The following is a 13,236-nucleotide window of genomic DNA, read 5'->3' as shown; positions in this document are numbered from 1 at the left end:
TCTTTCTCTCTCTGGGGCGTTGCGTTGGTTTCTTTTGTTTCAGACACTGATAAAAACAAAGAACTATTTACTGGAGCGTCTCTCCCAAAGATTCCCTCCGGTGTCTGAACTCTTCATATTTCATTGGCGGGGAACAAATGGGTCGTGTGCGGCTCGGAAAAAAGGAGGGTTCCTGTTTCAAGCAATCGGAGGTGAACCTTCTCTCCTATATACTATGTATTGGTGACAATTTGAAGAAATTGTTGATTTAGGGGTCTTCTCAACTTAGACATGCTAGACTGAGGCTATCTGCCAGTGAAGGATTTGTATGTGTTAGTGGAGCAAATTATACGTATTATAGTTTGATTCGTAGGAATGTCTCTTTCTTTGAGATTATCCCGAGCATTTATTAAGAACTAGCCCGCCTCAGTCTGGCTATAAAAAAAGTTCGGTAGTATTTATAAGATTAGCAAACGAAGAGGCCAAAGTTACAAAGAGCTTATTGTGGTTTGAACCTAGAATGTAGCAAGGGGACCTCCTGGAAAGTGCAGGTTGGGATTTATTTCTATTAGTCTATCATATGGAGGATTGCACACTACCACTTCACAAAGCTTTCAATTCTTTTTGTTTCCCTTTTCTTAATTGATGCAACTTATCTCCAGTGAGTGTCTTTGGAGATGAAGCATATAAAAGGGTGAATACAGGCAGAAGTTATGGGTATGATAGACATTGCTGTTTGAATTTTATTTTTTATTTTTATCACAAATGAGAAGAGAGGATTCATCAAGAGATAGCCCCTGGGGAGAATGCACAAACAAGGACCGACAAGAGGTTAGGAACAAAAACTTACAAAAGAACAAGAAAAGAGAGGCTCAGATGGGATAGGAGGTGGTGACAGTGAAGTGCTATGAGGTTATTCCTTTCCTGGCCTGGAATTATGAGCATTGTTTATTATTTGAATTTTAAAGACAAACCTAAGTGGCTAAATTGGAAATCCAATTACAAGTGAAATAGTGAGAAATGCATGAGATATGATTTGAAAGGGAAGAGAGATGCGCAGCAAAATCATGTAAAGAAAGAAAAGTTGCAAGGACAACCAAATATAAACTAGTGAGAATTTTTTATTGATTAAAACAAGAATACAAGTCAAGAGCTATAAGGTTAAAATCTGTCCAGCTGCTGATTCATATGTTTTGTCTGCTTAGAAACATCTAAAATTGGGTGGCCTCCAATTAGATTTTTTGCTACACTAGCCCTCGAAGGCACAGAAGAACCTGACATGGCTCTAATTCACATGCATGCGTTTTCTTTGTATGAGTTTTCTGTATATCAGGTTTGTGTCCTTCTATATAGTGTTAGTGTATGTATTATATGAAACCTGTTTTCCGTGATCTTTCTATCATTAAACCTGGCATCTTTTGTGAAGAATGAAAAATTTGTCGGGTCTCTTATCTTCAATTTCTTTTGCCCCTTCCCCTCCTCTCTCTCTCTCTCTCTCTCTCTCAGGTGTTTCAATATGTATCCTTTTTGGGAATTGCACTTATTTGATTGTCTGCAACCCAGATTGAGCAAATGGAGAAGTTATTTGTTGAAGCAGTTGATCAATCTTTGAGCCAAAATTTCTATGAGAAGGTTACCAAAAAATTCAAGTGAGATATAGGATAGGTTCATTTTTCTGGTCATTTGTTGTTTTATGAATTATAGTCCAGTGCTTTCCTCCAGATTGTTATTTTTTTGTCATGTCTCACTATGATTCTTCTTCCCCTGCCTTAAATTGCCGAACAGTCTTAATTCAGGCCACTCTGGGAAGGCCGCTCTACAATGGGAACAGGTTTGTTGAGCCCTGCTGGGACTTTTTTTGTTTCAGATATTTGTACTCAGGTGTTTCTGATGTCATTTTTCAGGTTGAGAACTGGTTTCAGTGCAAAAGGCTAGAAAAGGAAAGCCAAATTTCTTCCACTCCAGTTGTGTCAACAGAAAAAGAAGAATTTGTACCCTCAAACGATGATCAGTCAAATAGTGCACCTGAAAGTTCAACTGCTCCAGAGAGTTATTCAAACATGGTCAAAGGTTGTGTATGACATAGATTGAGATATTAACTGGTCTGTTATTGGTGATTCACACTGTTGATATATTTACATGTCTCTAGGTGCAACAAGTCATTGATTATGATATATGCTGCTCCTTTTTTATTTGGTTACTGTGAGTGGAGTTCCATAAAAAAATGTCACTTTCCTTTCTAAAGTCTTGGTTTATTGGGGAATAAATGAGAGGGGGTGAATGGGGTTCATCATCATAGTCACAGGCAATGGTTTTCATTGTCATCATTGTCATTGTGTGCCAAATCCATCATTTGGTCAACCTGGAGGAGAAAAATGAGGCTTCCCTCCTCTTCCTCTCAGTTTTCAATTTGTTTTTGTGTACTTGGATGCTGGATATTTTGTCAGGAAATTATGTTTCTGACAATTACTATCATCCTTCATTTTTCTACTTTGTGCACCGCTTGTTAGTTCATATGGGAAGTTCAGAAAAAAGAATTGATAGAAAAAGTTTTTTTTCAAATATTTTATTTTTAAACATCTAGAACACAAGATACATGCCTGTTTAATCACTTAATTATTTATATTTGTTGTTTTTACTGCAAATCATGTATAATGGGGGTAGTTTGAATTCTAATTAGTATCTTACTTCTAACTTATTTTTGTCTTTTATGCCAAAGTTCTTGATTTGGCTGTTATAGAGAAAAGGAAGCATGTCTTTTGGTACTCATACTGGATTTTGAAAATAGGGGAGAAGGTACAAGACATATTTAAGTTAGAGTTTGAAGCCAGATCAACAAAAGATGGGGCATGGTGAGCTATAATTTTTCAGGCTTTTCTATGTGTTTTGCTTCCTGTAATTTTGTTTTTCATGCAGTTTTTAGTTTTTTCTGTGAATCATCTTTTCTTTTCTAAAATAACAAGAAAGGTTGTATGTCTGTGTTCAAGTTCTCCTGAAGGAGATGTTGATACAAAATGAAAAAGAAAAGCCCTAGTGGGCACCAAACACGGGCTCTGAGATCCTCCAATGGATTACTATAGGTTCAAGATACACTTGATTATAAGGTCCACAGTTTTGTCTTAAATCTGAAGGAAGCTCTAGGGAAGATTCTCTCTTTCATACACTTAATCGATGATGACTGAGTCCTACAACCAAGGTCTTTGAGATGCAACCAGGATAGATTATCATGAAGGAGAGCCTGGTGCTTAATGTCTGCAGAATCCCAGTGACTGAAATGGGTGGAGTACATCAGGAGGATTTCCCCTTGTCAAGTGTAGTGCCATCAGATATTTGAGTGTATGTTTCACTCTTTGTAATGCTTAAGTTAGAATAAAACTACCCTGATTATTTTTAACTTGGCTCGTGATGTTTCACTGATTGAATTTAAAGTTATATATGTTAAGGGAAAATTTGGAAAATGCTAGATGTGAAAATTAAAATTGTTATCAGCCCTTGTTTCATCAAAATAACAATCTACATCAACCCTTTCCTCCATTCAATTTTTTCCTGAATCTCTTCCATTCAAATCTAGAAAATAAAAATAAAAAGTAGGATCACATCCTTCTTATCTGGTATGCTTCTGAGAAGTATAGTTTTTTTTTTCTCGAAAGTTTGTTTTGATTGTTTTTTGGCCTCTTCCTTTGCATGTTTACTTATTGAGCATACTCAAGTGTTTGAATGATAGCAGTTGACTGCAGGCAGATATGTCTCTTCCAATGTAGCTATTACCCTTGGTCAATATTCGTGCTCTACTTCATAGATTAGGGGTGTATGGGCAACCAATTGGCACTATTGCCATGATTTGGCGTGAAGAGCTTCATACTGTTAGGCGCTATTGGCACTCTTGATATGATTTGGCATGAAGAGACTCGTAGTGTTAGGTGGTATTGGCTAACCCTAAATTGTGTGCACCTAATGATTTGCTCAAGTTGTTCCAAAGCAAACTAATATCTGGATGGAATCTTCTGCTGATACTTCAATTCCATTTCATTTCATAGTTTCTTTTATGATGCTTCTGTGGTACCTCTCTTAAAGTCCTATGGATAGCATTCTCCAGGTAATGGGTCATAAAAATTTAGCAGCCAGTTTTGAAACGATTGACTTGATAAAGCTGTATAGAATTGGTTTGCTTCAGACATAAGATATTCTAGTTTTCCTGAAAGTCTTGTATAGTTGGACCTTTCATCTCATTTCAACTTCTCTAATACTTAGGAGCAAATGTTCTTCTTACTGTTTGCAATGATTTCCTTTAGACATCCCTTGTTTTTTATTGTTTTATTGAAGTGAGATATTTAATCTTTCTATGGAAACTGATAATTATCTTTGGAAACTTATCTAGCTGGTAATCCATTCTGATCTGTGTTATATTGCTGTGTTGGGTGGAAACTTATGAACAAGTATTGTTTGGACCTTTCACTTCATTTCAACTTCTCTAATACTTATGAGCAAATATTCTTCTTACTGTTTGCGTTGATTTCCTTTAGACACCCCTTGTTCTTCATTGCTTTATTTTAAGTGAGACATCAACTATTTTCTGTGAAACTGACAATTATATTTGGAAACTTATCTACCTGGTAATCCATTCTGATTTGTAACTATTGCTGTGTTTGGTGGAATTGAAAGTTACCTAAATGACCATATTAAGGGACTGCTTGATGTCTGTTGGGTGTGTTGGGGCTCTACCTAAAAATTTTGGGCTATGTTGGGTGTGAGATCAAAATTTAGACAAAAACCATTCTTGACATCACTTATACTAATTGCAGGTATGATGTTGAAACCTTCCTTGCACATAGAGTGCTTCATTCGGGTGAACCTGTATGGATGTCTCTTTCACTTTCCTTTTTGAAAGATTATGCAATTCCGTTTTCTTAGTTTATGATGTTTATTTTTTTGTCAGATTTGTCTTAATTACCAAATCTTCTACTTTCCTCTTTGTTTTTATATAATGCAAGTACCCAATTATTATACGTGGAATTTTGTGATTTTAATCTTCTTTGGCTCTGTCCAATTAAATACCTTCATCTGTCTGTCTGTTTGTCTCTCTCTCTCCCCTCAATTTTTCCCTACAGGAAGTGCGTGTAAGATTTGTTGGGTTTGGTGCAGAAGAAGACGAGTGGGTTAACATCAAAACAGCTGTTCGCAAGCGTTCCCTTCCTTTAGAGCCTCCAGAATGTCGGAAGGTTGCTGTGGGAGATCGCGTCCTCTGTTTTCAAGTTAGTTGTTGAGATCTCTCTCTGAACTTTTTGGCAAGTTCTTCATTGTTCTCCAAATGTCTCACTGCCGTTAGCGCTCAGGAAAGAAGGGATCATGCCACCCATTATGATGCACATATTTTGCAAATTCAGAGGAGAGCTCATGATATAAGGGGTTGTAGGTGCATCTTCTTGATTCGATATGATCATGATCTAGCTGAGGTAACTATTTTGCATTCTTTCAATTATTCTTATTTTTATGAACGCTTATGTATCAGGCACTCTCGCTTATGCTTCTTTGTTGTTTTGTTTTTTTCTTTTGAATAACAGGAGAAAGTTCCTCTTAGAAGAATTTGTCGTAGGCCAACCAATTGATTTTGGCTCTTGAAAGTGCTTTTTGAATGGCGAAGAATCAGACATAGAAAACTGGAATCAGTTGGTGATATGGCTTTGTTCAAGATGTTTATTTCTCGTAAGGAATCTTCAATTGGAATGATGTCTGAATAGAAGATGTCTTCTCGAAGCTAGGTCCAAAATTGACTTTGAGCATGTAGATCAATGTAGATCATCAGAATTGGGAATCCTAATGGTAAATAAAAAGTCTGTAGCATCAGACTATGAAGGAAGTAAATGATAACAATATCAAACTATTTTTTACTAATTTTCTTTTTAAAAATTTGAAGTTGAGAAACAATTCTCTTTTCATTCGTTTTCTCGTGTTTTTGTTTACAAAGAACAAATAGAGAACTTCCACAAATATTTATTCATAAATATGAATTTCATCATTTTAAAAGAGAATTGCTAAAAATGAATGCTGTCCCACTAAAACTGTAAGCACATATCTCAATATCTCAATCTCAAAACCAAGTATGACTTTGAAACCCAAGTATATTTGCACTGAAATCGAGTTAGCACGTCTGAAAAGATGATAAGTTTCTGGAGAAAAAACAGAAAAAGGAAAAATTTACAAAAAGAACAGAAATCTTTACCGACCATTTGAAATGAAAAAATGGACTCTAATAATGAGCGTAAATGTAGGACAAAGATGAAAAAAAAAAACTGGAAGATTCGCATCAATACTAAGTCATTATTCACCACTATTTAAAACATAGTAACTATTTTATAGAATTTAGTTCAGTGTTCCCAATAATAACTTCAGTGGCGTATATGACAAATCCCCTTCAGAAAGAGAAACCTAAGAGATCTAAAGTGCCGAGTATTTTAAAGCTTCCCTCTTTCGAAGAGTGACCGATTCTCAAGCTTCAGCAAGAGAACAGGATTCCTTCGCCGCCATCGTACTTTCAGATGTTTACCAGATCCAAAATCGTCACCTGCATCTCATCTCTAAAAATCCTGTATTCCTGTACGCGAGTTTTCTTCTCAGAGAAAAAACGACCATCCTTGGATACCGATAGTCTAACATATTACGATGTTCACCCATTGGAGCACATAACTCGTAGTGGATGTTTACTGCAAATAGCTGTCATGCCTGCTGCCACTTCATGGGCCATAGAAACTTCTGATCACAAGAAACACGCACTCGTGTTCAAGCTTTCTAGAAATTCGGTGATGCAGTAATATTCTGATCTTGGTCACTTCCGTATTATTATTACTGACACCAACCCCTGTCACAAAGAAAATTTTCAACTACAGCAAATTTGTGATCTATAAATTTTACACAACAGGGTTGCGGAAGATGCCAGCTTGCCTCCAGCAATTATCACTTCATAAACCAGGCTTTCACGGGGGTATCATACCAGTATCAAATCGTATCCTAGTTCAGGAAAATCGAAAAAACTGTAGACCTTTCCAGCATGTGCATACCAGTCATCTGGCAGCAGATAACTTACACAACGAAACTCATGTCACTGACCTATTCGGCTGAGTGAGTAATGACAACAATAACAAAAGATAACTTGCCTCTTCTTCAAAGTGCAAGCGTCCGCCAGCAGACCTGAAACGAGGGAAGAAATGAAACAGAACTGTTGAATAATGTGACAACCACTGAATAAAAAGGTTGAACTCGTAAAGAGGAAACAATGATTCCACCTGCATCTTACATCATATTTCTAACTTCCTGGAATCTGCACCATACAACTAGAAGATCTCTCTGTTCTTGAGGGAACTTGGACAATCTAACTGTTGTTCACAAGAACCCATCCTCCTCTGACTTAAGTCTTACAACTTGTTGAAAATGTGATTCACTCACGGAGTGCATCCTCTCAAAGTATGGAAACATGATATAATAGCTGATGAAACCTTTCCTGACAACCGATATTAACAGACACTGTTTCAACCTTACACAAAAGTATAGCTTCAGTTTAAAAAGGCTTCCTGACTTGACTTTTAACTCAATTCAATTTCGAAGTCCATGAACGACAAAATAAACACAAATAAGAAACTGCCAGAATGCAATTATAGAACTTCTGGCTACCATACAAGTGTAGTCTAATGGGAGATGACAGTAAATAGTCACTGCAACTTACACAACCCTCAAAAAACTGAAGGAATGTGAGCCATCCCACATTTCAAATCATTGTGGAAAGACAAACAAACACATCATGTAATTTGACAAGTATCTGAGTTCAGGATTTACAACATTCATAAGGGTATCAGTCAAACTCCTGCATCACCGGCAAGTCATGCTGCATGTTTGCTTCTATTTTTCCATGCACATCCAGCCAGGAACAAATGCAGCAGTATAGGAACAAATAATTGGAGATAAGAAAGTTTAGTATGGATTAGTGTCAAATAGACCAAAGAAAATGGCAAACAGCATAAATAAGGGGCTTTCCCTCGTGTTTGTCAGACTTGCCTCAGACCCAAGAGCCGAATGTGGAAATAGCCCATGAAATCTGGCACAAATCTGACAGGATTTGACAACCAATTGCCTCGAACCAACAATCAATAAGTCGCGCAAAGCTGTATGTTATAGACTTCAATACCTCCCATCAGCTGCCTAAAGCATTGAACAAAATAGACATAATATTGTTTCAATCAAGTAATTGATTATTCAACTCTATACAAACTTAACAAGAAGTACGGATGCCCACCATCCCCTTTTTTCTTGAATTCGAGCCTCTTCACACACTTTGACATTTTGACATTGCAGAGTTAGTTGGTAGCTGATACGTGAGATGTATGGATAATGGTTCTAACAAGTAATGCTTGCACATTAAAAATTTCTCTCATCCCAGTCCACAACGAGCAGTTTGGCTTGCAAAATGAGATGTTACACCCCCCACTATCAAAAACAGCAGCAGCTAGAAATAGTAGATGCTACATGATTGGCCAATGTATAGATATATATCTCCAGTGGTGTTAGTGCACATCCCTCAGAGAGTTGAAAGAAGATTAAGAAACTGTTCGGCCATAACAAACTGATGCAATATACAGATTTTTCCCCCACTTCTCCTGCAAGCATAAAAGTAAAACCATAAGTACCCAACAAAAGATCACATTACAGACAAATGCAATAAAGTCCAAGGCCAAGGCCAAGTAACACCTTTACATGTGCACTAGGAAATGCTGATGTTCGAAGTGTTTCCTGTGTCTCATCTGCTGGCTTTCTTCTTGGTACACTAAGCACAAGAGCAGCTTGATCCCATGTTGCAGCAGTTGCAGTTATACGATAACCACTGTCCCATCGTCGATGGATACCTTCACTTGGATACAGAAAATCGAGCTCCACCACCTGAAGAGATTAACTTAGAAAGAGTCCAACCATACTGCTTTAAACAGCTGTGTTATACAAACAGTTCTAAGGCTATGATAATCAAACAGAAACCTGATCTGAGAATCCTGCATTGCGAGACATGACAACTCCCCATCGACTTCCTGCAGTTGCCATGGATGTGACAAAGAACCCCTCTCTCCATTTTTTGTTGATCCACTTAAATGGAAATGAGTCACTAACTTTGTATGACTGCTGTGCATACTGTGTACCTGCAGTCATAAACAAAAAAAGAAATTAGTGTACGAAGCATAATAAAGTAAGGTGGCAGTGCAAATGTTGTTACCACCTTTTGACATCACTACCAGGGAACTCCCATTGTTAGCTCCAGCTATTGCACTAATGTAATAGTTCTTCTCCCACTGCTCCATTATCCATTCCTTCAAAACATAGCCAGACAAGTTGTTGAATAAGATGTTGAGCATGATAAAAACAGAATGGAATCAGCAAGATGTACTTAATATAGGACTAGCAACTTGCTCTTTTCCACAAACTTTAATAAAAACTAAAATATACTCACTTTGTGAAGAAAATAAGGAGAGAGCTCATAAACTTGCGCTGTAAAACCAGTACCAGCATCCATGATGAGAGCCCACAGGTTTGTACATGATGCTACACTACTAATAAATAGTCCATCCTCATTCCCCTTCTCAATGTGCTGTTGAAGTCTTGCATCTGCAACATTATAATGGTACCTGAAACAAAAAAAGCTAGAGTGCATGAGTATGACATAGCTTGTCTAAAACAAACACATTAAAAGAAGTTTGGTCCAGGCAATTTCCACCTCTGCTTCATTGGTCTCCGAGCATTGTACACACTAATCCACTGTGTTGCAGGCATCCCCATTCGAACCTTCTTCTTAGGTTGCTCGTCGTCCTCCTCATCGATACTTAGACGGGCCCTCTTGTGACCAACCTGATATATAAGCTTTACAGCACATAACCACACATTAGATCTATCTACATCTAAACTTATCTCCATCATTTGAGTGAAGGAAAAAAAAAAAAAAAGACCTAACAACTACCTTCTGAGCACCATCAGTGTTGATCGGTCGTATATCAGGGTTAGGACCCACAATCCCATCAAATAGTGAAATATACTTTGCATAGTTTGGTTCCTCATCAAATTTCAAGTTGACAACATATTCAACAAACTGCCTGAATGGCACAGGGCAAAAGCAACATAAAGTCTCAGGGGATGTAGCCATCTTTTTCTTGCAGACAAGGAATCCTTTATTCTCACCCTGTGAGAGAATTGAAAATTGTAAGACTTGAGACAAAAGCAAACAAGTACCAATATAACCAAGCCCAGAATATCTAACAGACAAATTTAAATTTGTCTTACCTGATATCCTTGCCAGGGGAGACGGCCACGAAGAAGAAAAATAAGGGTGTAAGCAAGCGACTCCAAGTCATCTCTCCTGCTTCCAGTTCTTCCAAGGTGAGCATGCACACTTGCATAGCGAACAGTTCCTCTGCAACATCCGAAGCATCAAATTATTTTCTCAATATGAGACCTCAAACACCATGTAAATGTTTCTGAGATCACCTATAGAAGTTACCTGAAGACATCTGGTCGCTGATCATACTCAACATGGTGGCCAGTTGAACTGTCTTTCCACCTAGTGGCTGATAGTGAAACAAATCCCCAAGATCGTGAGATATTGCATGTACCACTTTCTGAAAGCCAAACAATAAATTCACAATAACATACCTAATCCAAGGTCAACAAGGAAGAGCTTCTTCTCATCGGGTGTCCCGGGGGGTCCAAGCAAAAAATTCTCTGGCTTTACATCCCCATGCACATAACTGAACAGTTCCAGTAAGTCATCTTTCAGTTTACAATTAACTCTTGATGCCTTCATGATTTTTTTTTTTTAAATGGTGGTTGAAGAATGGTTAATGATTTACAAATGACATGCAAAGGATATAAGTGTTTGAGATTGGGTAGAAGAAAGTCACCAACCCTCTAGAATGCATTTTCTCCAATATTGATATTGCTTCAATAGCAATACATGCAACCATCTCAACAGACATCCTGCAGACAAAGAAATACAGGATTAGAACTTCAGAGGAGCAAAAAAACAATATATATTATGATGTAAAACTTCAAGAACTTCAAGCTGCAAAAGGATAATACTGCAATAGAACCTACGTGTGAGAGTTGTTATTCCACACGTCCCAGAGGCTGGGTCCCAACATATCCATAACCTGGATAATTATGCCATTTGTGTACTCCAATAATAAGAGATTTAAAAATGAAAAGAAGAAGGGTCCACCAAAGAATTGAGGATAATCTAAAAAACATTCAGTTTAAATACCATGACATAGTAATCCCCTTGACGCCCCTTGAAATGAGCACGAGGCACACCATGACTACCACCCAAGGTGCTGCAGGATCAGAAGCACATATAATACAAAAGGGATATTGAGATAGACAGCTAAAAAGTAGAAGAAAAAAGGTAAAATCTAAACAGCAGATAGACATCTTCCTTGCTTGGTTAAATAAGCATACTTCATCCTACTTATTGGTAGGGCACCATGACTTGAAATAAGGCGACACATTTCATTTTTCTCCACAGATTTGTATAAAGTAGAAAAAAAGAAAATTAACTTACTTGTAAACTTGCCACTCATAAGGGGGGCCATAATTGCAACCTTTGCTGGTCCTATGCTCGAACTTTAAAGCCACCTAGAGAAATACAGAAATAATTAGGCATTTCATAGTAAAAAAATATTCAATTAAAAAACATCATCACCCAAAAGGTATCTCACCTCTACTGCACCTGGCCCAGTAGTCCTCTCTATACCACCAGGAGGAGGAGAAATGCGACGACCAACATAAACTTGTCCAAAACCTCCCTTCCCAAGCTTTCTTTCAATTCTGTACATCGGAGAACCACCAACTTGGACCTGCAATAAAGCAACTCACGCTCTAAATGAAGGTTACAAGGACAAAAAATAGAGAAAAATGGTGAACTTAAAGAGGTGTCCATGCGAGGCAAAATTTTGTTCAATATAACAGATAAACAACTCCAATGAAAAACGTACAACCGTAACACTAGAAGCAGCTGTACTGGTAAAAAATGATTAAATGTGAAAAAATATGAGATAAATTTGATGAACAAGACTCGCAATAAATTTCAAACAAGTGGGAAGGATGAGAATGTAAGCAAAAATCAAAATCCACACAATGAAGGTAGAGCTTAACATTCACAGATAGATTTCAGAGAGAATCGGAACCCACAAACTGAAGGCAAAGCATGACATTTACAGATAGATTTCAGAAAGGAGGACCGGAATATCCTTGATACCGATATAACTCTTTCTTACATGCTACGAATCCGATTAGCTTTGAACAAGAAGAAAACAGTTCAAACTAAAAAAAAAAAACGATCATCGACAACAACAATATAGCAAGAAGAAATTGACCAAGACAGGATCATCATGAATTTGCTCCTTTGCCCCAGTAAACCGAAGTCAACCACATGCACATGTGGGAAATGAACGAGCGAGCTCAACCCCAAAGATAGAAAGGAAATCCAGTGAAGCAAACTTGAAGAAAACCACAATGTAATAACGGCGCAAGAATGATATTGTAACTGAACAAAAAGAAACAACCTTTTCAGGGAGCGGGAGGGTGCTTCCCTCATCTTCTGCAACAGCGACCTTATCAGCACTCTTCGCACCACTATCGTAGTCATCCATGTTTTTCTCCCCAACCTCTTCCTGAAACTCTCCGGCGCGCTCCGAGAACCTGGCCTCACAAGATCTAGTAGGCGTACCGCAATCCCTCACTATATTCTCATCGATCGGATCCTTCTGATTGTTTTTGGCCGTCCGTCGCCGTCGATTTGGAGCGTTCACTCTCTCGGCCTCCACCACTACCGGCTGCTGTTGTGCACGGCCTCTCCGTGCGCCGCTACGCAGTACCGGCATCCTTCATCCATCAAATCTCATAGCTCTAAACCCAGCTTTTCCCAACCTAGAGCGCGATGTCGATTAACCGTCACGACTGGAAAAAAGAACAAAAAAAAAGAAAAATAGGGGAAAATGAAGTACCGAAAGAAGGATTCAAAATTAAGGCTGTTTCACCGCCCAATCTGGCAGAAAAGATCAATCGAAAATCGAGAGAGAGGACTCGGAAAATTCGAGAAAGAAAGGTCAAGAGAGAAGACTAGGGTTTCAAATAAAATTTTCGATGAAATTTGGGGCGGGTTTGGAAGCAGATGCCAGGCAGCGAGATACGCTAGTAGAGAACACAACTGGGAAAGAAGGGTACGAACAGCAGTAT

The 13,236-nt window shown here is 38.1% G+C and overlaps 2 protein-coding genes across 7 annotated transcripts; one reads left to right on the top strand and one right to left on the bottom strand.

Moving 5' to 3' along the window:
• Window positions 1-48: 48 nt before the first annotated feature.
• Window positions 49-5,831, top strand: LOC137941910 (protein SAWADEE HOMEODOMAIN HOMOLOG 1-like). Of its 3 annotated transcripts, none has more exons than XM_068787525.1 (9): window positions 49-191; window positions 1,543-1,628; window positions 1,765-1,810; window positions 1,884-2,049; window positions 2,768-2,831; window positions 4,782-4,833; window positions 5,088-5,231; window positions 5,313-5,432; window positions 5,541-5,831. In XM_068787525.1, exons 1-9 carry the CDS (start codon window positions 138-140, stop codon window positions 5,583-5,585), a joined length of 777 nt encoding a protein of 258 aa, XP_068643626.1. In that variant the 5' UTR covers window positions 49-137; the 3' UTR covers window positions 5,586-5,831. The 3 variants fall into 3 exon arrangements, with proteins under 3 accessions (XP_068643626.1, XP_068643625.1, XP_068643624.1); XM_068787524.1 differs by having other exon boundaries at window positions 2,720-2,831; XM_068787523.1 differs by having other exon boundaries at window positions 2,699-2,831.
• A 460-nt stretch (window positions 5,832-6,291) lies between these two features.
• LOC137940034 (casein kinase 1-like protein HD16) lies at window positions 6,292-13,236 on the bottom strand. 4 transcript variants are annotated; one of them, XR_011110308.1, is made up of 18 exons: window positions 12,564-13,236; window positions 11,718-11,855; window positions 11,561-11,634; window positions 11,264-11,333; window positions 11,098-11,153; window positions 10,909-10,980; window positions 10,657-10,751; window positions 10,505-10,571; window positions 10,288-10,417; window positions 9,968-10,186; window positions 9,728-9,870; window positions 9,464-9,638; window positions 9,233-9,323; window positions 8,998-9,155; window positions 8,716-8,904; window positions 8,264-8,624; window positions 7,271-8,169; window positions 6,292-7,164 (listed from the first exon to the last, which is right to left on the bottom strand). XR_011110308.1 is itself a non-coding variant. In XM_068784937.1 (17 exons), the coding sequence occupies exons 2-17, from the start codon at window positions 12,879-12,881 to the stop codon at window positions 8,565-8,567; spliced, it is 2,055 nt and encodes a 684-aa protein (XP_068641038.1). In that variant the 5' UTR covers window positions 12,882-12,927; window positions 13,005-13,236; the 3' UTR covers window positions 8,199-8,564. The 4 variants fall into 4 exon arrangements, 3 of the variants coding, with proteins under 3 accessions (XP_068641038.1, XP_068641037.1, XP_068641039.1); XM_068784937.1 differs by lacking the exons at window positions 6,292-7,164; window positions 7,271-8,169 and having other exon boundaries at window positions 8,199-8,624; window positions 12,564-12,927; window positions 13,005-13,236; XM_068784936.1 differs by lacking the exons at window positions 6,292-7,164; window positions 7,271-8,169 and having other exon boundaries at window positions 8,199-8,624.

The sequence above is a fragment of the Aristolochia californica genome, unplaced genomic scaffold (genome assembly GCF_029961685.1).
Source record: "Aristolochia californica isolate CCGP_79_NKW_82.1479 unplaced genomic scaffold, dmAriCali1.0.hap1 SCAF_9, whole genome shotgun sequence".
NCBI lineage: Eukaryota > Viridiplantae > Streptophyta > Magnoliopsida > Piperales > Aristolochiaceae > Aristolochia > Aristolochia californica.
Note: the sequence above shows the minus strand (reverse complement) of the source record. Positions and strands in the feature narration are given on the sequence as shown.

Bases quoted from the DNA above. Each gene is read 5' to 3' on its own strand.
- LOC137940034 (XM_068784936.1), bottom strand. From the start codon at position 12,881: ATGCCGGTACTGCGTAGCGGCGCACGGAGAGGCCGTGCACAACAGCAG. The intron at 11,856-12,563 runs GTTGTTTCTTTT...GCTTTATTGCAG, and splicing joins CCCTCCCGCTCCCTGAAAAG to GTCCAAGTTGGTGGTTCTCC. The intron at 9,871-9,967 runs GTAGTTGTTAGG...TGTGCTGTAAAG, and splicing joins ACACTGATGGTGCTCAGAAG to CTTATATATCAGGTTGGTCA.
- LOC137941910 (XM_068787523.1), top strand. From the start codon at position 138: ATGGGTCGTGTGCGGCTCGGAAAAAAGGAGGGTTCCTGTTTCAAGCAA. The intron at 2,050-2,698 runs GTTGTGTATGAC...TTTATGCCAAAG, and splicing joins TTATTCAAACATGGTCAAAG to TTCTTGATTTGGCTGTTATA. The intron at 5,232-5,312 runs GTTAGTTGTTGA...GTTAGCGCTCAG, and splicing joins ATCGCGTCCTCTGTTTTCAA to GAAAGAAGGGATCATGCCAC.